Below are 27,247 nucleotides of genomic sequence, written 5' to 3'. Positions count from 1 at the left end.
CTCAAAATAGGCTCAGACAAACCCATGCCCTAGATCAGAATAATGCCCATGTGTTTCTTAATTGAGTGAAGCACTAGTGCAAGTAGGGCTATTTGCTTTGGCATATGTTACATGACAATATCATGAATCAATTTAATGATGGTCACACACATGACTGCAAATTAATGAGATATTGTGTTGTCAGTTGTTGTATTTTGTGTGTCCTGTGTTTTTGTTATGGTATTGTGTGTTTGTTTGCTCTATCATTGTTGTTGTTCTGTGAGTCAGTCTGTCTTTGAAACCCCCATGGCTCTTTCATATTACATACAAAAAGACAACAGATAAAATGCTCCTGAGCATCACACCTCAATATCCCCCAATCGACCTGTACACACACACACACGCACACACACAGAGGAGAGCTATAAATAACTGTCTGTCATAGTGCTGGAAATGTGTATGGAGCGTGAGATACGTGAAGTGATTGACTCCATTGATAAACCGTGTTAAAGGGGTTGGGTCGAGCACCGCTGGCGTCATTCTGAGTGGATGTGAAGATGGCTCCTCAATGCGCCGCGGCAGGACCGCCACACAGATGCGTCAACCGCCTGCTATCTGGAGGCCCGAGCACTTTGCTGTGAGAGGGAAGGAGGGGGGAGAAGTAAATAGAAGCTTTAAGAAAGGGTGGAGAGCACCAGACATCCGAGATTGTGGACAATCACGTTGACACTGTTTGCAGTCGTAACTTTGTCACAGAGACCGACACAAGACCACCGAGAGCCATGGGTTCGTGCACAGATGAAGAATTCAAAGATAAATTACTATGGAATGTGAAAAGAGAGGTAAGTGCATTTTGTTTCACGCCTCTTTTGAGCTCTTGGTCTATAATGAGTGAGGGTTGTATGGGGAAATTTCAGCAGATCCGGTTCATGTATTTCTCGGTAAATGTCCGTGATATATGATGATGATGAAGAATGATAATGTTGTGGATACGTCGCGAGAGAGGAATTGATACACTATTTCTGTTATTACTGTGTAGCCTACTCTAGCCACCGGCTGGAATAATGCAACGCGTGTTAGAAGTACATCTACATTACGTTTTTCAGGTTTTTTTGTCGTCGCTCACTTCGGTTTCCCTTAAATGTCGACGCGTCAGTAGTTTTAGTTTCCCAAGGGAGTATGATGTGGAAGAGCCATTGGAATGAAAAGCTTCCTATGGACGCCTTTTGTAGAAAAAACCGATTGCTACAGGTGGAGCACACCGCCTAGGCTGTGGCAGTGCCATATAGGCAATAGCTCCGTGATCTATCTACTGGCGTGGCAAATTGTGCAGTGAAGACTCATTTCAATGTCGATATTATTAAGTCATATTGGAGATCCTCCGGCACTACATGTTGTGCAGTTTACATTAATTAGCGTATTAATAGCCATATGTTTCTCAAATGTAAATTAATAGGAGGGAGCCCGTTGTTGTTACAATCTAATCCAGCAGTTTAAAAAGGCTACCCGTTTTTTTTCTGATTTGTTCATAACGATAGAGGACAATACTATCAGAAAATTGTAACTCCGCGATCACAGAATGTTAACGCTTCACATTAAGTTTCCTTATAACTGTGTAGCGACACTGTAGTTTCACAATAACAACAGGTGTTATGGGACTTTGCCTGAAGCAATCCCCCCCCACTGTCACTGACCCCCCCCCCCAAATAATAGATTGTCCTACATTGCTGACCAGTAGAGCCTATTTTAATATGATTGTAAGAGGGTGTTAGTTGGATGCCTTTAAAATGATTCTTAAAAAAAACTACGTGGAACATAGCTTATTCACTGCTATTAACAGATTTGACATAAAAGGACCTGAAAGCCTATTTTGATTTATTTTGTACGCTAATGATATCTCTTCCTGTTGTACATTAGGGGCAGCAGGTAGCCTAGTGGTTAGCCTCTTTGGGGTAGACGTGCTGCTAGCAACCCACCTTGACAACATCCTGTGAAATTGTAGAGCGCGAAAATCAAATTACAGAAATAATAATATTTAACATTATTAAAAATACAAGTGTCAAACATCAGTTAAAAGCTTAACTTCTTGTTAATCCAGCCGCTGTGTCAGATTTCAAAAAGGCTTTACGGAGAAAGCACACCCATGCAATAATCTGATGATAGCGCCCAGCACACAAAAGCATTAAAAACATTATCCACCCAGGCAGATGCGTCACAAAAGTTAGAAATGGCGCTAAAATAAATGCCTTACCTTTTGAAGATCTTCTTCTGTTGGCACTCCAAAAGGTCCCAGCTACATCACAAATTTTCCTTTTGTTTGATAAAGTCCTTCTTTATATCCCCAAAAACTCACTTAAGCTGGCGCGCTTCATTCAATAATCCACCGGTTTCCCTCCTTCAAAATGCATACAAAATGAATCCCAAACGTTACCAATAAACTTCCCCAAACAAGTCAAAAAATGTTTATAATCAAACCTTAGGTACCCTAATACTTAAATAAACAATAAAATTTAAGACGGAGAGTTATTGTCCGGCGATAAACAACAAAGTATGCGTATTCACCAGAACGCGTAACAAACACTACAGCCAAAATGGGAGCAACTTAGAAAAACTACAAATTCTAGCTCATTTAAAAATAAATAAAGCCTGGAACTCTTTCTAAATACTGTTAACATCTAGTGGAAGCCCTGGGAACTGCAATCTGGGAGGTTTCCCCTTCATATTAAAAATGACAGCCATAGGAATCAATGGTGGGCTGAATTATTTGTTTGTTGTTGGATGGATTCTCCTCGGGTTTTCGCCTGCCATATCAGTTCTGTTATACTCACAGACATGATTTTAACAGTTTTAGAAACTTTTAAGTGTTTAAAAAAAAAAAATCCAAATCTACCAATTATATGCATATCCTAGCTTCTGGGCCTGAGTAACAGCCAGTTTACTTTGGGCACGCTTGTCATCCAGACGTCAAAATACTGCCTCCTAGTCCACATGATTTAAAACCTCTGGGCAAGTGTCCTGCTTCTATTTTGAAGAAAATGGGGTTCATGTTAGCAGTAACTGCATAAAGTTACTATGAAATGAAGGTGAATAAAAGCCTTTTTTTTTCTCAGTTCCACATTGTGAGCAGTTTGCTTGGGAAGGGAAGAATTGTCATTTTTATTTCCGAATACATTGTAGTTTTGCATAAAATAAATTCCAGTAAACCATTACTATTTCATTTGATTGAAGTGTAATGAACACATCTGATTATCCAGCTTTCAGGACACTATTTGTCGAACATGACAATTGGTAGGCTGAACTCATCAGTCAAACAGAGTTTTCTACCGTGTTTTGGGTCCCCTGCCATATAAAATGAGACTTGGCATAATGATACGAATAATAGAACTATCATAACATTTGTGATGCTGAGAATAAAATAGGGCCAGAAGACTCTCTGGCTTCCCAACACAGACCAGGCAGTCAGGGAAAGACTAGGTGGTGTACCTGGTGGGGGTACTGACACAGACAGACAGAAGTAGAGACAGCAGCATGGCGCTCTGGGCTCTAGTCTTTGAAAATTGCCTCGTTATATTTACCGGTGTTTTTAAAACAGCAAAGATGAATAGTTCATATTTCCTGTTGATGTTAGTTTTCATAAAACCTCAATTTCCTGCTGTGCACCAAAAGACAAAAGCTTGTTTTGAGGAAATGTGTTTCAATGTCTGGTAGTGATGCAGTCCTATGAATGTCCTTAGGGTGGTTTTATTGTAGGATGAAATGCACAGTTGTGGCCAGTTCCCCTGACACTTTCCAAGGAGGTACTCATTGAGCTTTTTTTAGCCTCGGACTAGACTTGATCTGCGTCCAGGAAACCTTCCCTCATGTACAGTTTGTTTCATTTGAGTTCAATTCTTGACACTGATGAAGACCACTTTTTTTTTGTGGAGGTCTCTCTTTCTGTGCAGCTTAGGCCTTGTACTTGCCAGACAGACTGGTCGAGATCAGTTTGCCAACTTGGGAGACACTGATTTGTCTCTGTGTAGCCTATTGCTATAGTCTGAGTGCATCCCAAATGGCACCCTATTCCCTATATAGGGCTTTTGGAAGTATTCAGACCCCTTCCCCTTTTTCCACATTGTGTTATGTTACAGCCTTATTCTAAAATTGATTTAAAAAAATTAAAAAAATCCTCATCAATCTACACACAAGACACCATAATGACAAAGCAAAAACAGGTTTTAAGTTATTTTTTTGTGTGTGTCATATATATAAAAATATACTGTATTTACATAAGTATTCAGACCCTTTGCTATGAGACTCAAAATTGATCTCTGGTGCATCCTGTTTCCATTCATCATCCTTGACGTTTCTACAACTTGATTGGAGTCCACCTGTGGTAAATTCAATTGATTGGACATGATTTGAAAAGGCACACACCTGTCTACATAAGGTCCCACAGTTGACAGTACGTGTCAGAGCAAGAACCAAGCCATGAGGTCGATGGAATTGTTGAGGATTGTGTCGAGGCACAGATCTGGGGAAGGGTACCAAAATATTTATGTAGCGTTGAAGGTTTGGAACCACCAAGACTCTTCCTTGAGCTGGCCGCCCAGCCAAACGGCGCAATCGGGGTAGAAGGGCCTTGGTCAGAGAGGTGACGGAAGCCACTCCTCTGTAAAAGGCACATGACAGCCCGCTTGGAGTTTGCCATAAGGCACCCGAAGGACTCTCAGACCATGACAAACAAGATTCTCTGGTCTGATGAAACCAAGATTGAACTCTTTGACCTGAATGCCAAGCTGCAAATCTGGAGGAAACCTGACACCATCCCTACGGTGAAGCATGGTGGTGGCAGCAGCATCATGTTTCAGCGGCAGGGACACTAGTCAGGATTGAGGGAAAAGATGAATGGAGCAAAGTACAGAGAGATCCTTGAGGAAGGGATTAAGGTGCCATTTGGGACACAGTGTATGAGGAGAGATATTGCTTTGACCTTTGGGGCGGCAGGTAGCCTAGTGGTTAGAGCGTTGGACTAGTAACCGAAAGATTGATGGATCAAATCCCCGAGCTGACAAGGTACAAATCTGTCATTCTGCCCCTGAACAGATTTAGCCTAGTTAAATAAAGGTTCAAAAAAGAAGCTTTTAGTATTGGAAGTTCCCTTGGCTTGTTCAGTCTGTCTGAATTGAACGATCGGCAGGCGTAAGGAATGTATATTGATTACCTATCGCTCCCAATAACCCGATCACCATCTGGAAATGGAACTGTTATTACTGACGGCATTTACAGTTAAGGCAAAAAAGTATTTAGTAAATACTTATTTTCCACCATAATTTGCAAATAAATTAATTAAAACTCCTACAATGTGATTTTCTGGATTTTTTTCTCATTTTGTCTGTCATAGTTGAAGTGTACCTATGATGAAAATTACAGGCCTCTCTCATCTTTTTAAGTGGGAGAACTTGCACAATTGGTGGCTGACTAAATACTTTTTTGCCCCACTGTATATATTCTCCTTCTGTTCCCCATTTTTTTTAAATCAATGCAATGATTGTGTACAATACACAGAATGTAATGTAATTGTATGTACTTTGTAAACTGTGTAACCTAAAAACAAGGGATGGCGGTCTGTGTCTATTTGTAAATAACAGCGGGTGCCAACATCTAATATTAAGGAAGTCTCAAGGTTTTGCTTGCCCGAGGTAGAGTATCTCATGATAAGCTGTAGACCACACTATTTACCAAGAGCCCTTTTCATCTATATTTTTCGTATCTGTCAATTTACCACCACAAACCGATGCTGGCACTCAACGTGCTGTATAAGGCCATAAGAAAATGCTCATTCAGAGGCGGCGCTCCTAGTGGCCGGGGACTTTAATGCAGGGAAACTGAAATCTCTTTTACCTCATTTCTACCAGCATGTTAAATGTGCAACCAGAGGGGAAATAACTGGACCACATTTACTCCACGCACAGAGATGAGTACATAGCCTTCCATTTTGCCAAATCTGACCATAACGCTATCCTCCTGATTCCTGCTTATGAGCAAAAACTAAAGCAGGAAGTACCAGGGAATCACTCAATAAGGAAGTGGTCAGATGAAGCATGTGCTAAGCTACAGGTGCTAAGCTACAGGTGCTAAGCTACAGGTGCTAAGCTACAGGTGCTAAGCTACAGCCCTGTTTTGCTAACACAGACTGGAAAATGTTCCGGGATTCTTCCGATGGCATTGAGAAGGTCACCACATCTGTCACTGGCTTTATCAATAAGTGCATGAATTACAGGCAACGTCCGCACTGAGCTAAAGGGTAGATCTTCCACCTTTTTCAAGGAGCGGGACTCTAACCCAGACGCTTATAAGAAATCCTGCTATGCCCTTCGACGAACCATCAAACAGGCAAAGTGTCAATACAGGACTAAGATTGAATCGTACTACACCGGCTCCGACGGTCGTCGGATGTGGCAGGGCTTGCAAACTATTATGCACTACAAAGGGAAGCACAGCCGTGAGCTGCCCAATGACACGAGCCTACCAGATTAGCTAAATAACTTCTATGCTCGCTTCAAGGCAAGCAACGCTGAAGTATGCATGAGAGCATCAGCTGTTTCAGACGACTGTCTGATCACGCTCTCCATAGCTGATGTGAATAAGACCTTTTTAAACAGGTCAACATTCACAAGGCTGCAGGGCCAGATGGATTACCAGAATGTGTACACCGAGCATGCGCTGATCAACTGGCAAGTGTCTTCACTGACATTTTCAACCTGTCCCTGACAGAGTCTGTAATACCAAGATGTTTCAAGCTGACCACCGAGAACACCAAGGTAACCTGCCTAAATGACTACCGAACCGTAGCACTTAGGTCTGTAGCCATGAGGTGCTTTGATAGACTCGTCATGGCTCACATCAACACCATTATCCCAGAAACACTAGACCCACTCCAATTTGCACACCGCCCAACAGACCCACAGATGATGCAGTTTCTGTTGCACTCCACACTGCCCTTTCCCACCTGGACAAAAGGAACACCTACGTGAGAATGCTGTTCATTGACAACAGCTCAGCGTTCAACACCATAGTGCCCTCAAAGCTCATCACTAAGCTAAGGATCCTGGGACTAAACACCTCCCTCTGCAACTGGATCCTGGACTTCCTGACGGGCCATCCTTAGGTGGTAAGGTTAGGTAACAACCCATCTGCCACGCTGATCCTCAGCACGGGGGCCCCTCAGGGGTACATACTCAGTCCCCTCCTGTACTCCATGTTCACCCATGACTGCATGGCCAAGCACGACTCCCAACACCATTAAGTTTGCCGAAAACACAACAGTGGTAGGCCTGATCACCGACAACGATGAGACCGACTATAGGGAGGAGATCAGAGACCTGACAGTGTGGTGCCAGGATAACAACATCTCCCTCAAAATGATCAAGACAAAGGAGATGATTGTGGACTACAGGAAAAGGAGGACTGAACACTCCCCCATTCTCATTAATGGAGCTGTAGTGGAGCAGGTTTAGAGCTCCTTGATGTCCACATCACCAACAAACTAGAATGTTTCAAACACACCAAGACAGTCGGGAAGAGGGCAGGAAAATGCCTATTCCCCTTCAGGAGACTGAAAATATTTGGCATGGGTCCTCAGATCCTTAAGAAGTTCTACAGCTGCACCATCGAGAGCATCCTGACTGGTTGCGTCACTGGCTGGTATGCAACTGCTCGGCCTCCAACCGCAAGGCCCAACAGAGGGTGGTGCGTACGGCCCAGTTCATCACTGGGGCCACGCTTCCTGCCATCCAGGACCCCTAACACCGCCTGGTATAGAGGAAGGCCCAAAAAATTGTCAAAGACTCCAGCCACCTTAGTCATAGGATGTTCTCTCTGCAAGCCGTACCGGAGCGCCAAGTCTAGGTCCAGAAGACTTCTTAACAGCTTCTACCCCTAAGCCATAAGACTCCTGAACAGCTCATGAAATGGCTACCCAGACTATTTGTATTGTCCCCCCCCCCCCCCCCCCCCCTTATGCTGCTGCTACTCTCTGTTTATCATCTATGCATAGTCACTTTAACTCTTCCTACGTGTACATATTACCTCAACTAACCGGTGCCCCCGCACATTGACTCTGTACCGGTACCCCCTCTATATAGTCTCACTACTTGTTATTTTACTGCTTCTCTTTAATAATTAGTTTCTTTTATTTAGTATTTTTTAACTTTACACTTATTTTTTTCTAAACTGCATTGTTGTTTAAGGGCTTGTAAGTACGCATTTCACTCTAAGGTCTACTACACCTGTTGTATTCAGCATTTCACTGTGAGGTCTACTACACCTGTTGTATTCAGCATTTCACTGTGAGGTCTACTACACCTGTTGTATTCAGCATTTCACTGTGAGGTCTACTACACCTGTTGTATTCAGAATTTCACTGTGAGGTCTACTACACCTGTTGTATTCAGCATTTCACTGTGAGGTCTACTACACCTGTTGTATTCAGCATTTCACTGTAAGGTCTACTACACCTGTTGTATTCAGCATTTCACTGTCAGGTCTACTACACCTGTTGTATTCAGCATTTCACTGTAAGGTCTACTACACCTGTTGTATTCAGCATTTCACTGTGAGGTCTACCTACACCTGTTGTATTCAGCATTTCACTGTGAGGTCTACTACACCTGTTGTATTCAGCATTTCACTGTAAGGTCTACCTACACCTGTTGTATTCAGCATTTCACTGTGAGGTCTACTACACCTGTTGTATTCAGCATTTCACTGTAAGGTCTACCTACACCTGTTGTATTCAGCATTTCACTGTGAGGTCTACTACACCTGTTGTATTCAGCATTTCACTGTAAGGTCTACTACACCTGTTGTATTCAGCATTTCACTGTCAGGTCTACTACACCTGTTGTATTCAGCATTTCACTGTAAGGTCTACTACACCTGTTGTATTCAGCATTTCACTGTGAGGTCTACCTACACCTGTTGTATTCAGCATTTCACTGTGAGGTCTACTACACCTGTTGTATTCAGCATTTCACTGTAAGGTCTACCTACACCTGTTGTATTCAGCATTTCACTGTGAGGTCTACTACACCTGTTGTATTCAGCATTTCACTGTAAGGTCTACCTACACCTGTTGTATTCAGCATTTCACTGTGAGGTCTACTACACCTGTTGTATTCGGCATTTCACTGTAAGGTCTACTACACCTGTTGTATTCAGCATTTCACTGTAAGGTCTACTACACCTGTTGTATTCAGCATTTCACTGTGAGGTCTACTACACCTGTTGTATTCAGCATTTCACTGTGAGGTCTACTACACCTGTTGTATTCAGCATTTCACTGTGAAGTCTATTACACCTGTTGTGTTCAGCATTTCACTGTAAGGTCTACTACACCTGTTGTATTCAGCATTTCACTGTGAGGTCTACTACACCTGTTGTATTCAGCATTTCACTGTGAGGTCTACTACACCTGTTGTATTCAGCATTTCACTGTGAGGTCTACTACACCTGTTGTATTCAGCATTTCAGCCTCCATTTTAAAATGAATTAAATTGAGATGTTGTGTTACAGCCTACATTTTAAAATGAATTAAATTGAGATGCTGTGTTACTGCCTACATTTTAAAATGAATTAAATTGAGATGATGTGTTACTGCCTACATTTTAAAATGAATTAAATTGAGATGTTGTGTTACAGCCTACATTTTAAAATGAATTAAATTGAGATGTGTTACAACCTACATTTTAAAATGAATTAAATTGAGATGCTGTGTTACAGCCTAAATTTTAAAATGAATTAAATTGAGATGCTGTGTTACAGCCTAAATTTTAAAATGATTTAAATTGAGATGCTGTGTTACTGCCTACATTTTAAAATGAATTAAATTGAGATGCTGTGTTACTGCCTACATTTTAAAATTAATTAAATTGAGATGTTGTTACCGGCCTCCCCACAAATACCCCACAAAACCTGATCCGCCGATCTACAGCTCGATCAACAAATGACAGGCCCATTTACCGTTGATAAGTTATGGATGTCTGGCGTAAGCGGCTTTCTGCCACCTGTAATGGTTTGTAGCTGATACATCACTAGACGGGCATATATATTGAAAGCTTTTAAATGAAAATGTATTGATCTCGTTGGGAAAAGCACATGAAATGCTTATTCCCTGTGAACAGAGTAAACAGAATCCCAGTTCCAAGACTTTTAAATAATGAATCTTTTCTTTCTGCTAAAGGCTACTCTTGGACTAAGTTATGTAGCGGAGACCCTCAGACCATGTCCCAAATGGCAACCTAATCCCTATATAGTGCACTACTTTTGACCCGGAACCCAATGGGGCCCAATGGTGCACTGTGAGGAATTAGGGTGCCATTTTGGAACACAGTCTTCATCTCTGTCTCAGTCAGAAGTGGCATGACAGGTGTTAACGACCTCAGTTGTTCACACACACACACACGCTCGCTCGTGCTCACTCGTCCAGCCATTCTGGCAGGAGAACAAGCAGTTGTATCACTCCCTGTGCGTCCCAAATTGCACCTTGTTTCCTAGAGCAGGAATGGGAAATATATATTTTTTTAGATTGGTAAATTAGCCCAGCGGCTAGCTATCTAATCTTAGTCAGTAGTCACGGTCACATTATCGACCTGTCGAGCTCTGTCGAGGGCCTGTTTCTTCATCAATAACTAGGGTACAGGTAGGGCCTGTTTCTTCATCAATAACTAGAGTACAGGTAGGGCCTGTTTCTTCATCAATAACTAGGGTACAGGTAGGGCCTGTTTCTTCATCAATAGCCAGGGTACAGGTAGGGCCTGTTTCTTCATCAATAACTAGGGTAATGGTAGGGCCTGTTTCTTCATCAATAACTAGGGTAATGGTAGGGCCTGTTTCTTCATCAATAACTAGGGTACAGGTAGGGCCTGTTTCTTCATCAATAACTAGGGTACAGGTAGGGCCAGTTTCTTCATCAATAACTAGGGTACAGGTAGGGCCTGTTTCTTCATCAATAACTAGAGTACAGGTAGGGCCTGTTTCTTCATCAATAACTAGGGTACAGGTAGGGCCTGTTTCTTCATCAATAGCCAGGGTACAGGTAGGGCCTGTTTCTTCATCAATAGCCAGGGTACAGGTAGGGCCTGTTTCTTCATCAATAACTAGGGTACAGATAGGGCCTGTTTCTTCATCAATAACTAGGGTAATGGTAGGGCCTGTTTCTTCATCAATAACTAGGGTAATGGTAGGGCCTGTTTCTTCATCAATAACTAGGGTAATGGTAGGGCCTGTTTCTTCATCAATAACTAGGGTACAGGTAGGGCCTGTTTCTTCATCAATAACCAGTAAGGCCTGTTTGTTTCTTCATCAATAACTAGGGTACAGGTAGGGCCTGTTTCTTCATCAATAACTAGTAAGGCCTGTTTGTTTCTTCATCAATAACTAGGTTACAGGTAGGGCTCTGGTATGACTAAATTGATCACTAACATTTTGAAGCTGAGCCATTTGCTCATGCTCTGCTGGTGTCAGAAGTGCTTCAACCTTGTCAAATATAAAATAGATATTATATATATTTTTTAATGATGTTCCTTGAGTTTTGCCTGAGTTTGTGACGAAAAGTAGCTAACAGCTAGCTGCTCTCATGTTTCTTCATTACGCATGGCAGCTCAAGCAGAGCCGTTGCTATGGATACTCAGTCAGAACGCCATGAGCAGAGCGCATGCAGAGCGAGCAGAGAGCGAGTGACCGACAGAGAGGTACAGCTAATGGATTTACTAACAGAGGAAAGTAATTTCTGATTTTGGGCCTTAAATCTGACCGAGGCAATCAGGTTAGTCACTCAGATATCATGTTAAAAACGTCAAATATTTCTCTCCACCCTATGTCAAAATGTGTAGAATTACATTAAATTAGATGTAAAACCGCAACACTTTCTCTACACCCAATGGCAAAATGTAGACTTGCAGCGATTCATTCCAAAACCGCTAAATTGTTTTGCTAAAAAAATGTCACTTATGGACTCCAAGTGACCTCTGTTCTTAAGTTTAGTTTTTTGCATCTTTTACGTTCGGTACAGCAGCTTGAAACAGCTGAAAACACAATATTTTTGGTTATTGAAAATATATTTCACAGTGGTTTAGATGGTACAATGATTCTCTACACTGTACTTAAACATAAACTGATATTAGGCTAACTATTAGAATTTTAGCCATCAGAAAATGTAACAAGGTTTATGCCAAATACCCCCCTCAATTTGAGGTGATGGTGAAGACGATGAGGATTGCTTTGATCGTGTGATGGTGATGGTAATGATGATCAAATCAAATGTATAGCCCTTCTTACATCAGCTGATATCTCAATGTACTGTACAGAAACCCAGCCTAAAACCCCAAACAGCAAGCAATGCAGGTGTAGAAGCACGGTAGCTAGGAAAAACTCCCTAGAAAGGCCAAAACCTAGAAAGGAACCAGGCTATGTGGGGTGGCCAGTCCTCTTCTGGCTGTGCCGGTTGGAGATTATAACAGTACATGGCCAAGATGTTCAAATGTTCATAAATCACCAGCATGGTCCAATAATAATAAGGCAGAACAGTTGAAACTGGAGCAGCAGCATGGCCAGGTGGACTGGGGACAGCAAGTCATCATGTCAGGTAGTCCTGAGGCATGGTCCAATGGCTCAGGTCCTCCGAGAGAGAGAAAGAAAGAGAGAGAGAATTAGAGAGAGCAATCATAAATTCACACAGGACACCGGATAGGACAGGAGAAGTACTCCAGATATAACAAACTGACCCTAGACTACTAGACTACTAAACTACTGCAGCATAAATACTGGAGGCTGAGACAGGAGGGGTCAGGAGACACTGTGGCCCCATCCGATGACATCCCCCGGACAGGGCCAAACAGGAAGGATATAACCCCACCCACTTTGCCAAAGCACAGCCCCTACACCACTAGAGGGATATCTTCAACCACCAACTTACCATCCTGAGACAAGGCTGAGTATAGCCCACAAAGATCTCCGCCACGGCACAACCCAAGGGGGGGCGCCAACCCAAACAGGAAGATCACATCAGTGACACACTCAAATGCCCACTCAAGTGACGCACCCCTCCTAGGGACAGTATGAAAGAGCCCCAGTAAGCCAGTGACTCAGCCCCTGTAATAGGGTTAGAGGCAGAGAATCCCAGTGGAAAGAGGGGAACCGGCCAGGCAGAGACAGCAAGGGCGGTTCGTTGCTCCAGAGCCTTTCCGTTCACCTTCACACTCCTGGGCCAGACTACACTCAATCATATGACCCACTGAAGAGATGAGTTTTCAGTAAAGACTTAAAGGTTGAGACCGAGTTTGCGTCTCTCACATGGGTAGGCAGACCATTCCATAAAAATGGAGCTCTATAGGAGAAAGCCCTGCCTCCAGCTGTTTGCTTAGAAATTCTAGGGACAATTAGGAGGCCTGTGTCTTGTGACCGTAGCGTGTAGGTATGTACGGCAGGACCAAATCAGATGGTGGTAATGATGGTGATGGTGGTGATGGTGGTGGTGGTGGTAATGGTGATGTAATGATGGTGGTGGTGGTGGTTAATGATGATGGTGGTGGTGGTGTTGGTAATGATGATGATGGTAATGATGATGGTGAAGATGGAAATGATGGTGGTGGTGATGATGATGATAGTGGTGGTGGTAATGATGATGATGGTGATGATAGTGGTGGTAATGATGATGATGGTGATGATAGTGGTGGTGGTGATGATGATAGTGGTGGTGGTGGTGGTAATGATGGTGGTGATGATGATGATAGTGGTGGTGGTGATGATGATAGTGGTGGTGATGGTGGTAATGATGATGGTGATTGTAATGATGGTGGTGCGGTAATGATGATGGTGGTGGTGGTGATGGTAATGATGACGATGGTAATGATGATGGTGGTGGTAATGATGATGGTGATGGTAATGATGATGATGGTGTTGGTAATGACGATGGTGGTGATGGTGGTGATGGTGGTGGTAATGATGATGATGACGACGGTAATGATGATGATGGTGATGATGATAGTGGTGGTGGTGATGGTGATGATGGTAATGATGATGATGAGGGTGGTGATGGTGATGATGTTGATGATAGTGGTGGTAATGATGGTGGTAGTACTGTTGATGGTAATGATGATGGTGGTGGTGGTACTGTTGATGGTAATGATGATGGTGGTGGTGGTAATGATGATGATGATGGTGGTGGTAATGATGGTGGTGGTACTGATGATGGTAATGATGATGGTGGTGGTGGTAATGATGATGATGATGGTGGTGGTAATGATGGTGGTGGTACTGATGATGGTGGTGGTGGTAATGATGATGATGATGATGGTGGTGGTAATAACGATGATGATGACGACGGTAAGGATGTGACGGTAATGAATGATTCTGTGTGTTGACTGTCGATACAGGTGAAACAGATCATGGAGGAGGCGGTGACTAAGAAGTTTGTCCATGAAGACAGCAGCCACATCATCGGCCTATGCCGTAAGTACACACACACACACACACACACACACACACACACACACACACACACACACACACACACACACACACACACTTACATGCACACAGACACAAACTGTACCTGCTATTTTCAGGATATCATGGTAGACTGTGTGTACAAAACAAATGGAGTGGAGGGGGGGTCAATCCAATAGTCTGATGGCCATTTGATTATTTGTTCAGCAGTCTTATGGCTTGGGGGTAGAAGCTGTTAAGGAGCCTTTTGGTCCTAGACTTGGTACTCCAATAACGCTTGCTGTGTGGCAGCAGAGAGAACAGTCTCTTCAGAACAGATAGAGATGGTTCAGTACAGGTAGAGATGGTTCAGAACAGGTAGAGATGGTTCAGTACAGGTAGAGATGGTTCAGAACAGGTAGAGATGGTTCAGAACAGGTAGAGATGGTTCAGTAAAGGTAGAGATGGTTCAGAACAGGTAGAGATGGTTCAGTACAGGTAGAGATGGTTCAGTACAGGTAGAGATGGTTCAGTACAGGCAGAGATGGTGCCATGGCAGCGTGAAGCTAGTGAGGAGCACGGACATATTTTGTACCTCGAATGTGATAAACACAATTCATTTGTCTGACACAGCTTTTAAGATTTCTTACCCATTCACGGCAGCGTGTGACTCATAGGTTCATCTTCATGGGAGCTGGCCAAATCCCACTCTATTCCCTAGATAGTGCACTGCTTTTGAACAGGGCCCACAGGGCATAGGGTGCCCTTTTGGGTTACACCGGCTGTGAGAGCTGGCCAAACACAGCCCTGTTGCTAATGTGTCAAAATAACTTAGCAGTATTGGTAAGACATGAATTCTATCTAGTCCCTTCAAGTGCTCCCACTTACTTATCTGAAAAGTTGGACAGTTATTTAAAAGTCTCCTTCATGGTGTGTTATGTAGGCCACAGTCCTACATTACATCCTACGTTACACCCCTATATTTATCCCAACCTGTTTTGAAAAGTTGGACTGGTGTGTTGGTGAGAATCTCACATCCTACTCACCAGTGTTATGTAGAAGTCAGCATTATGTAGCTATAGACAGAGTCTATGGTAAAGAAGGAGCCAACTGTCCACGTTATCATCCTAGTTAACAAGCTGTGGGCTGTTTGGGAGGCCAGCCAACGCAGGCGGGGTGCCCTAACTCCTAGCTCCTAGCTCCTAGCCAGGGACCAACGCAGGCAGGGTGTCCTAGCTCCTAGCCAGGGACCAACGCAGGCGGGGTGTCCTAGCTCCTAACTCCTAGCTCCTAGCCAGGGACCAAGGCAGGCGGGGTGTCCTAACTCCTAGCTTCTAACTCCTAGCCAGGGTCCAACGCAGCCGTGGTGTCCTAACTCCTAACTCCTAGCTCCTAGCCAGGGACCAACGCAGGCGGGGTGTCCTAACTCCTAGCTAGGGACCAACGCAGGCGGGGTGTCCTAACTCCTAGCCAGGGACCAAGGCGGGGTGTCCTAACTCCTAGCTTCTAACTCCTAGCCAGGGACCAACGCAGTCGTGGTGTCCTAACTCCTAACTCCTAGCTCCTAGCCAGGGACCAACGCAGGCGGGGTGTCCTAACTCCTAGCTAGGGACCAACGCAGGCGGGGTGTCCTAACTCCTAGCCAGGGACCAAGGCAGGCGGGGTGTCCTAGCTCCTAGCCAGGGACCAACGCAGGCGGGGTGTCCTAACTCCTAGCTCCTAGCCAGGGACCAACGCAGGCGGGGTGTTCTAACTCCTAGCTAGGGACCAACGCAGGCGGGGTGTCCTAGCTCCTATCCAGGAACCAACGCAGGCTGGGTGTCCTAACTCCTAGCTCCTAACCAGGGACCAACGCAGGTGGGGTGTTCTAACTCCTAGCTCCTAGCCAGGGACCAACACAGGCGGGGTGTTCTAACTCCTAGCTCCAAGCCAGGGACCAACGCAGCCGTGGTGTCCTAACTCCTAGCTCCTAGCCAGGGACCAACGCAGGCGGGGTGTCCTAACTCCTAGCTCCTAGCCAGGGACCAACGCAGGCTGGGTGTCCTAACTCCTAGCTCCTAGCCAGGGACCAACGCAGGCGGGGTGTTCTAACTCCTAGCTCCTAGCCAGGGACCAACGCAGGCGGGGTGTCCTAACTCCTAGCTCCTAGCCAGGGACCAACGCAGGCGGGGTGTCCTAGCTCCTAGCTCCTAGCCAGGGACCAACGGATAGATGGGAAAATGACCGTCCTCTTCCTCAATCACTGAGGCTCCATCTCAATTTGCACCCTATTCCCTATTTATTTTACAGTCCTATGAATATATAATGGTAAATAATGGTTGGAAGTGCAAAGCGGGATTTAAAGGGGCAATCAGCAGTTGAAACAATAACAAAGCGTTGTCCCCGCCCCTGTTTTGGTTAAAAACCTGCCTGTTTCTGTAGAAAGCTGAGAGGGACAATGTGACCATTCTCAAATTTATAGACCGAGCTATGAATGCAAAGGACTGACCATCCCTGATATAAAAATGATAGTTTCAACCATGTTATGAGGCTATGTTTACATTTACTTTGTTTACAAACATCGGAGTAAAACAAGCTGATATTTTGGGTTCTGATTGGTAGGACAGTTGAACTAAACTCACGAGACATAGAGAAAGTATTCAGATCACTTGACTTTATCCACATTTTGTTACATTACAGCCTTATTCTAAAATGGATTTAATCGTTTTTCCCCCCTCATCATTCTACACACAATACCCCATAATGACATCACAATACCCCATAATGACATCACAATACCCCATAATGACATCACAATACCCCATAATGACATCACAATACCCAATAATGACATCACAATACCCCATAATGACATCACAATACCCCATAATGACAAAGCAAAAACAGGTTTTTAGACATTTTTGTAAAACGTATTAAAAATAAAGAACTGAAATATCACATTTACTTAGGTATTCAGACCCTTTACTCAGTATTTTGTTGAAGCACCTTTGGCAGTGACTACAGACTCGAGTCTTCTTCAACAGCGCCGTCTCAACCTCAGGAGGCTATTGAAATTTGGCTTAAAACCTAAAACCCTCACAAATGTTTACAGATGCACAATCGAGAGCATCCTGTCAGGTTGTTTCACTGCCCGGTACGGCAACTGCACCGCCCACAACCGTAAAGCTCTACAGAGGGTGTGAGGTCTGCCCATCGCATTGCCGGGGGCAATCTTCCCGCCCTCCTGGACACCTATAGCACCCGATAACATAGGAAGGCCCAAAAGATCATCAAGGAAAACAACCACCTGAGCCACTGCCTGTTCACACCGCTATCATCCAGAAGGCAAGGTCAGTGCAGGAGCATCAAAGCTGGGACCGAGAGACTGAAAAACAGCTTCTATCTCAAGGCCATCAGACTGCTAGCACATCACTAGCACATCAGGGGCGGCTGCCTATAGACATACAGTCGTGGCCAAAAGTTTTGAGAATGACACACATATTAATTTCCACAAAGTTTGCTGCTTCATTGTCTTTAGATATTTTTGTCAGATGTTACTATGGAATACTGAAGTATAATTACAAGCATTTCATGAGTGTCAAAGGCTTTTATTGACAATTACATGAAGTTGATGCAAAGAGGCTATTTCTTTTTCAAGAACTCTGCAATCTGCCCGGGTATGCTGTCAATTAACTTCTGGACCACATCCTGATTGATGGCAGCCCATTCTTGCATAATCAATGCTTGTAGTTTGTAAACTTGATGTTAAAGGAGAGTGAGGGATTATAACAGTAAACCTGATGTTGAAGGAGAGAGAGGGATTATAACAGTAAACCTGATGTTAAAGGAGAGAGAGTGAGAGAGGGATTATAACAGTAAACCTGATGTTAAAGGAGAGAGAGGGATTATAACAGTAAACCTGATGTTGAAGGAGAGAGAGGGATTATAACAGTAAACCTGATGTTAAAGGAGAGAGAGTGAGAGAGGGATTATAACAGTAAACCTGATGTTACAAGAGAGAGAGGGATTATAACAGTAAACCTGATGTTGAAGGAGAGAGAGGGATTATAACAGTAAACCTGATGTTAAAGGAGAGAGAGTGAGAGAGGGATTATAACAGTAAACCTGATGTTAAAGGAGAGAGAGTGAGAGAGGGATTATAACAGTAAACCTGATGTTAAAGGAGAGAGAGGGATTATAACAGTAAACCTGATGTTAAAGGAGAGAGAGGGATTATAACAGTAAACCTGATGTTAAAGGAGAGAGAGGGATTATAACAGTAAACCTGATGTTAAAGGAGAGAGAGGGATTATAACAGTAAACCTGATGTTAAAGGAGAGAGAGGGATTATAACAGTAAACCTGATGTTAAAGGAGAGAGAGGGATTATAACAGTAAACCTGATGTTAAAGGAGAGAGAGGGATTATAACAGTAAACCTGATGTTGAAGGAGAGAGAGGGAGAGAGGGATTATAACAGTAAACCTGATGTTAAAAGAGAGTGAGGGATTATAACAGTAAACCTGATGTTGAAGGAGAGAGAGGGATTATAACAGTAAACCTGATGTTAAAGGAGAGAGAGGGATTATAACAGTAAACCTGATGTTGAAGGAGAGAGAGGGAGAGAGGGATTATAACAGTAAACCTGATGTTAAAGGAGAGAGAGGGATTATAACAGTAAACCCGATGTTAAAGGAGAGAGAGGGATTATAACAGTAAACATGATGGTAAAGGAGAGAGAGGGATTATAACAGTAAACCTGATGTTGAAGGAGAGGGAGGGATTATAACAGTAAACCTGATGTTAAAGGAGAGAGAGGGAGAGAGGGATTATAACAGTAAACCTGATGTTGAAGGAGAGAGAGGGAGAGAGGGATTATAACAGTAAACATGATGGTAAAGGAGAGAGATGTATTATAACAGTAAACCTGATGTTGAAGGAGAGGGAGGGATTATAACAGTAAACCTGATGTTAAAGGAGAGAGAGGGATTATAACAGTAAACCTGATGTTAAAGGAGAGAGATGGATTATAACAGTAAACCTGATGTTAAAGGAGAGAGAGGGATTATAACAGTAAACCTGATGTTAAAGGAGAGAGAGGGATTATAACAGTAAACCTGATGTTGAAGGAGAGAGAGGGATTATAACAGTAAACCTGATGTTGAAGGAGAGAGAGGGATTATAACAGTAAACCTGATGTTAAAGGAGAGAGAGGGATTATAACAGTAAACCTGATGTTAAAGGAGAGAGAGGGATTATAACAGTAAACCTGATGTTGAAGGAGAGAGAGGGATTATAACAGTAAACCTGATGTTGAAAGAGAGAGAGGGATTATAACAGTAAACCTGATGTTAAAGGAGAGAGAGGGATTCTAACAGTAAACCTGATGTTAAAGGAGAGAGAGGGAGAGAGGGATTATAACAGTAAACCTGATGTTGAAGGAGAGAGAGGGATTATAACAGTAAACCTGATGTTAAAAGAGAGAGAGGGATTATAACAGTAAACCTGATGTTAAAGGAGAGAGAGGGATTCTAACAGTAAACCTTATGTTAAAGGAGAGAGAGGGATTATAACAGTAAACCTGATGTTGAAGTAGAGAGAGGGATTACAACAGTAAACCTGATGTTGAAGGAGAGAGAGGGATTATAACAGTAAACCTGATGTTGAAGGAGAGAGAGGGATTATAACAGTAAACCTGATGTTAAAGGAGAGAGAGGGATTATAACAGTAAACCTGATGTTAAAGGAGAGAGAGGGATTATAACAGTAAACCTGATGTTGAAGGAGAGAGAGGGATTATAACAGTAAACCTGATGTTAAAGGAGAGAGAGGGATTATAACAGTAAACCTGATGTTAAAGGAGAGAGAGGGATTCTAACAGTAAACCTGATGTTAAAGGAGAGAGAGGGAGAGAGGGATTATAACAGTAAACCTGATGTTGAAGGAGAGAGAGGGATTATAACAGTAAACCTGATGTTAAAGGAGAGAGAGGGATTATAACAGTAAACCTGATGTTGAAGGAGAGAGAGGGATTATAACAGTAAACCTGATGTTAAAGGAGAGAGAGGGAGAGAGGGATTATAACAGTAAACCTGATGTTAAAGGAGAGAGAGGGATTATAACAGTAAACCTGATGTTAAAGGAGAGAGAGGGATTCTAACAGTAAACCTGATGTTAAAGGAGAGAGGGATTATAACAGTAAACCTGATGTTGAAGGAGAGAGAGGGATTATAACAGTAAACCTGATGTTGAAGGAGAGAGAGGGATTATAACAGTAAACCTGATGTTAAAGGAGAGAGAGGGATTATAACAGTAAACCTGATGTTGAAGGAGAGAGAGGGATTATAACAGTAAACCTGATGTTAAAGGAGAGAGAGGGATTATAACAGTAAACCTGATGTTAAAGGAGAGAGAGGGATTATAACAGTAAACCTGATGTTAAAGGAGAGAGAGGGATTATAACAGTAAACCTGATGTTAAAGGAGAGAGAGGGATTATAACAGTAAACCTGATGTTAAAGGAGAGAGAGGGATTATAACAGTAAACCTGATGTTAAAGGAGAGAGAGGGATTATAACAGTAAACCTGATGTTAAAGGAGAGAGAGGGATTCTAACAGTAAACCTGATGTTAAAGGAGAGAGAGGGATTATAACAGTAAACCTGATGTTGAAGGAGAGAGAGGGATTATAACAGTAAACCTGATGTTGAAGGAGAGAGAGGGATTATAACAGTAAACCTGATGTTAAAGGAGAGAGAGGGATTCTAACAGTAAACCTGATGTTAAAGGAGAGAGAGGGATTATAACAGTAAACCTGATGTTAAAGGAGAGAGAGGGATTATAACAGTAAACCTGATGTTGAAGGAGAGAGAGGGATTATAACAGTAAACCTGATGTTGAAGGAGAGAGAGGGATTATAACAGTAAACCTAATGTTGAAGGAGAGAGAGGGATTATAACAGTAAACCTGATGTTAAAGGAGAGCGAGGGATTATAACAGTAAACCTGATGTTAAAGGAGAGAGAGGGATTATAACAGTAAACCTGATGTTAAAGGAGAGAGAGTGAGAGAGGGATTGTAACAGTAAACCTGATGTTGAAGGAGAGAGAGGGATTATAACAGTAAACCTGATGTTGAAGGAGAGAGAGGGATTATAACAGTAAACCTAATGTTGAAGGAGAGAGAGGGATTATAACAGTAAACCTGATGTTAAAGGAGAGCGAGGGATTATAACAGTAAACCTGATGTTAAAGGAGAGAGAGGGATTATAACAGTAAACCTGATGTTGAAGGAGAGGGAGGGATTATAACAGTAAACCTGATGTTGAAGGAGAGAGAGGGATTATAACAGTAAACCTGATGTTGAAGGAGAGAGAGGTATTTTAATTATGTCATATGTTTTACCCCCTACACCACTTTCAAACTTTGTAGAACAGTCCTGTATGCTAAATAGAATCAAATGCTTTTTGGACGTCGATAAAGCAATATTTTAATTTTTTGGGGGCGGACATGTTTATCTATCAGAGTGTGTAGGGTGTAAATATGATCGGTTGTGCGATGTTTTGGTATTATTTTGGTGGACATGTTGATCTATCAGGGTGTGTAGGGTGTAAATATGGTGTAAATATGATCGTTGTGTGATGTTTTGGTATTATTTTGGTGGACATGTTTATCAGGGTGTCTAGGGTGTAAATATGATCGGGTGTGTGATGTTTTGGTATAAATCCAATTTGGCTTTTACTCAAAACATTGTGCTTATTAAGGAAGTTTAGAACTCTTACATTTATAATACTACAGAAAACCTTCCCCAGGTTACTGTTCACACAAGTGCCTCTGTAATTGTTAGGGTCAAATTTGTCTCAGTTTTTAAAGATTGGGGTTATGAGTCCTTGATTCCAGATGTCAGGGAAATAACCTACACTCAGGATCAAATTAAACCGTTTTAATATAGCCAATTGAAATGTTGCACTAGTGAGTTTGAGCATCTCATTGAGGATACCATCAGGTTCGGATGCCTTTTTAAATGTGAGAGCCTGACGTTTCTTATAGAGCTCCTGGTCAGTAATAGTTTAGTTTCTTATAGAGCTCCTGGTCAGTAATAGTTTATTGTCTTATAGAGCTCCTGGTCAGTAATAGTTTAGTTTCTTATAGAGCTCCTGGTCAGTAATAGTTTAGTTTCTTATAGAGCTCCTGGTCAGTAATAGTTTAGTTTCTGATAGAGCTCCTGGTCAGTAATATTTTAGTTTCTTATAGAGCTCCTGGTCAGTAATAGTTTAGTTTCTTATAGAGCTCCTGGTCAGTAATAGTTTAGTTTCTTATAGATCTCCTGGTCAGTAATAGTTTAGTTTCTTATAGAGCTCCTGGTCAGTAATACTTTAGTTTCTTATAGAGCTCCTGGTCAGTACTAGTTTAGTTTCTTATAGAGCTCCTGGTCAGTACTAGTTTAGTTTCTTATAGAGCTCCTGGTCAGTAATAGTTTAGTTTCTTATAGAGCTCCTGGTCAGTAATAGTTTAGTGTCTTATAGAGCTCCTGGTCAGTAATAGTTTAGTTTCTTATAGAGCTCCTGGTCAGTAATAGTTTAGTTTCTTATAGAGCTCCTGGTCAGTAATAGTTTAGTGTCTTATAGAGCTCCTGGTCAGTAATAGTTTAGTTTCTTATAGAGCTCCTGGTCAGTAATAGTTTAGTTTCTTATAGAGCTCCTGGTCAGTAATAGTTTAGTTTCTTCTAGAGCTCCTGGTCAGTAATAGTTTAGTTTCTTATAGAGCTCCTGGTCAGTAATAGTTTAGTGTCTTATAGAGCTCCTGGTCAGTAATAGTTTAGTTTCTTATAGAGCTCCTGGTCAGTAATAGTTTAGTTTCTTATAGAGCTCCTGGTCAGTAATAGTTTAGTTTCTTATAGAGCTCCTGGTCAGTAATAGTTTAGTGTCTTATAGAGCTCCTGGTCAGTAATAGTTTAGTTTCTTATAGAGCTCCTGGTCAGTAATAGTTTAGTTTCTTATAGAGCTCCTGGTCAGTAATAGTTTAGTTTCTTCTAGAGCTCCTGGTCAGTAATAGTTTAGTTTCTTATAGAGCTCCTGGTCAGTAATAGTTTAGTTTCTTATAGAGCTCCTGGTCAGTAATAGTTTAGTTTGTTATAGAGCTCCTGGTCAGTAATAGTTTAGTTTCTTATAGAGCTCCTGGTCAGTAATAGTTTAGTTTCTTATAGAGCTCCTGGTCAGTAATAGTTTAGTGTCTTATAGAGCTCCTGGTCAGTAATAGTTTAGTGTCTTATAGAGCTCCTGGTCAGTAATAGTTTAGTTTCTTATAGAGCTCCTGGTCAGTAATTGGGGAGTCCAGTGGATGTTGATTGTCCTTTATAGCTTTATCTAATCCATTCAACTTCTCATGAATTTGTCGTTGTTCTGCGTTTGTGTCAATTTGAATGTTGTTGTAGAGAGTTTTAAAATGGAATGTCCACATGTCACCATTTTGTATCGCTAATTCCTATTGTTTAAAATTCTCCAATTTTGCCAGAAGTTGTGTGTGTTTATGGTCTCCTCAATTAGTGTCAGTTGCTTATTGTTGTGCTGTGCTTTTTTTGGTTCTGAGTGTACGTTTATAGAGTTTTAAAGCCTCACAGTAATGAAGGCGTAATTCACCATTATTTGGGTCTCTGTGCTTTTGGTTGGATGGTGTTCTAAGTTTTTTCCTAATAATTTTACAATCTCCATCAAACCAGTCGTCATCTGTGGTCTTTTTTTTGTTTTGTTTTTTATCAATTTCAATTGTGCTTCTTTTGCCGTTAGCCTGAATATATAGTTGATGATTTGTACTGCTAGATTGATGCCTTCTTTACTGTGAGTGAATGTGGTCTGAATATATAGTTGATGTTTTGTACTGCCAGATTGATGCCTTCTTTACTGTGAGTGAATGTGGTGTCCAGACAGTTCTCTAAGAGTGTCTGGATATTTTGGTTACAGGCTGCTTTCTGGTTTTCTTCTCTGCTGTTTCGGGCCCATCTGTATACATTTCTGATGTTGTACAGCATACTGGGCTCTCTCTCTCTCTGTCTCTCTCTCTGTCTCTCTGTCTCTCTCACCAGAATCTTTCTTTCCCTGGTCCTCTGTATTCCTCCCCATCTGGCAGAGTCCCTGTGTTACCGCAGCAGCACTTTACTGTGATCTCACAGACAAACAGCAGCCCTCCCAGATGCACAGGCATATACTGTACATGGGCCTGCGCACACACACACACACACACACACACACACACACACAGACACAGGCACACACGCACAGGCATTAACAAAGACACACACACACAAAGGCTGACACACAGACACACACACAGACACAGGCATGCACAAAAACACACACACAGGCATTAACAAAGAGACACACACAAAGGCGCACGCACACACACACACACACACACACACACACACACACACACACACACACACACACACACACACACACACACACACACACACACACACACACACACACACACACACATCTCTCATGACTTTGCCATGAGGGTTCTGATATTTCTTAATTATTATTATACTTTTGGGATTATGTGGGTATTGCTAGATATTACTGCATGGGTTGAAGCTAACATCTGTGTACACGATCAATAAACATTGATGGAAAACTAACCCGTTGGTCAATAATAAATCATGATCTCTATCGCCCTAACCTCTACAAACACAAATCAGTTTCTCTCCCTTCAAATGTCTTTCAAAAAGACCAGTGTAACAGTATAACTTTAGTCCGTCCCCTCGCCGGGCGCGAACCAGGGACCCTCTGCACACATCAACAACAGTCACCCACGAAGCATCGTTACTCATCGCTCCACAAAAGCCGCGGCCCTTGCAGAGCAAAGGGGAACCACTATTTCAAGGTCTCAGAGCGAGTGACATCACCGATTGAAACGCTATTTAGCGCGCACCGCTAACTAAGCTAGCTGTTTCACATCCGTTACACTCACCCCCCTTTTGACCTCCTCCTTTTCCGCAGCAACCAGTGATCCGGGTCAACAGCATCAATGTAACTTTAGTCCATCCCCTAGCCGGGCTCGATCCAGGGACCCTCTGCACACATCAACAACTGACACCCACGAAGCATCGTTACCCATCGCGCCACAAAAGCGGCGGCCCTTGCAGAGCAAAGCACGTCACCGATTGAAACGCTATTAGCGCGCACCACCGCTAACTAGCTAGCCATTTCACATCGGTTACACATAGGCTGATTAGCATGATATTATCAAAACCTCATTCAACCTCGAACAACCTCGTACAACCTCGTTCAACCTCATATTATCCACTCCCCTTAGCATTATATTATTATCTGTCAATCTAAAGCATGGCTTTGTTGTCAATCATACATCGGGATCCTATAGTATGTGTGAGAACATTAGTCGTTAAAGCCCTGCACTGGCAATTTTAAGCCCGAGACGTTCAGGCCCTACCCTACCCAGGCTTGATTGCTTCTACCAACTTTAAGGCCCTGCCAAATTTAAGGACCTGCCCTAAACCCGAAATCAGAAATAACTTCCTCCATTATTAAATCCATTAGCTGCTGTTCTCTGTCTGTCGCAGATGGCTCGCTCTGCATGCACTCTGCTGATGGCTGCTCTGTCTGCGTATCCATAGCAATGGCTCCGCTTGGGCTGCTCTGCCAGAGATATTAGAGAAAAGAGGAAATAGGAATCCCATTGGTCAATAAATGGAGGACCGTATAACGCCCCACCCAGCAGAATGTCGACCAATCACGTTGGTCGGGTTGCTAAGCTAATCATCAAGCAAATCCCTTCTCAAAGTAAGGGTATGAGTCAGGGAACCTGCCTATTTTCCTTGAAAGTATGTAATGTCATGATTCCAAAGTTATATGATACTACCGAAGCAAGTTAATTATCTCACATCTCGAAAAAGGTTTGTAATGTTGTGAGGTGGCAGTGGTTAGAGCGTTGGGCCAGTAACCAATAACCAGTAACCGAATTTAACCAGATAGGCTAGTTGAGAACAAGTTCTCATTTACAATTGGGACCTGGCCAAGATAAAGCAAAGCAGTTCAAAACAACACAGTTACACATGGAATAAACAAACATACAATCAATAATACATTAGAAAAAGTATATATACAGTGTGTGCACATGAGGTAAGATAAGGGAGGTAAGGCAATAAATAGGCCATGGTAGCAAAGTAATTACAATATAGCAATTAAACACTGGAATGGTAGATGTGCTGTTTTAGGTAGATGTGCAGAATATTAATGTGCAAGTTGAGATACTGGGATGCAAAGGAGCAAGATAAATCAAATAAATACTGTATGGGGATGAGGTAGTTGGATGGGCTATTTACAGATGGGCTATGCACAGGTGCAGTGATCTGTGAGCTGCTCTGACAGCTGGTGCTTAAAATGTTAGTGAGGGAGACATGAGTCTCCAGCTTCAGTGATTGTTGCAGTTTGTTCCAGTCATTGGAAGCAGAGAACTGTAAGGAAAGGCGGCCAAAGGAGGAATTGGCTTTGGGGGTGACCAGTGAGATATACCTGCTGGAGTGCGTGCTACGGGTGGGTGCTGCTATGGTGAACAGTGAGCTGAGATAAGGCGGGGCTTTACCTAGCAGAAACTTGTAGATGACCTGAAGCCAGTGGGTTTGGCGACGAGTATGAAGCGAGGGCCAGCCAATGAGAGCATACAGGTCGCAGTGGTGGGTAGTATATGGGGTTTTGGTGACAAAACGGATGGCACTTTGATAGACTGCATCCAATTTGTTGAGTAGAGTGTTGGAGGCTATTTTGTAAATGACATCGGCGAAGTCGAGGATCGGTAGGATGGTCAGTTTT

At 42.7% G+C, this 27,247-nt stretch overlaps 1 protein-coding gene across 1 annotated transcript in view; it reads left to right on the top strand.

Moving 5' to 3' along the window:
• Window positions 1-517: 517 nt before the first annotated feature.
• LOC110513669 (small G protein signaling modulator 2) overlaps window positions 518-27,247 on the top strand; it is a 118,608-nt gene continuing 91,878 nt past the window's right edge. The window contains exons 1-2 of the mRNA XM_090218974.1: window positions 518-821; window positions 14,394-14,469. Coding sequence (XP_090075100.1) covers window positions 762-821; window positions 14,394-14,469 — 136 coding nt within the window. The 5' untranslated portion in view covers window positions 518-761. The remainder of the gene's footprint in view (window positions 822-14,393; window positions 14,470-27,247) is intronic.

Source organism: Oncorhynchus mykiss, chromosome 24 (genome assembly GCF_057628025.1).
Source record: "Oncorhynchus mykiss isolate SJ-2025 chromosome 24, ASM5762802v1, whole genome shotgun sequence".
In the NCBI taxonomy this organism is placed as follows: domain Eukaryota; kingdom Metazoa; phylum Chordata; class Actinopteri; order Salmoniformes; family Salmonidae; genus Oncorhynchus; species Oncorhynchus mykiss.
Note: the sequence above shows the minus strand (reverse complement) of the source record. Positions and strands in the feature narration are given on the sequence as shown.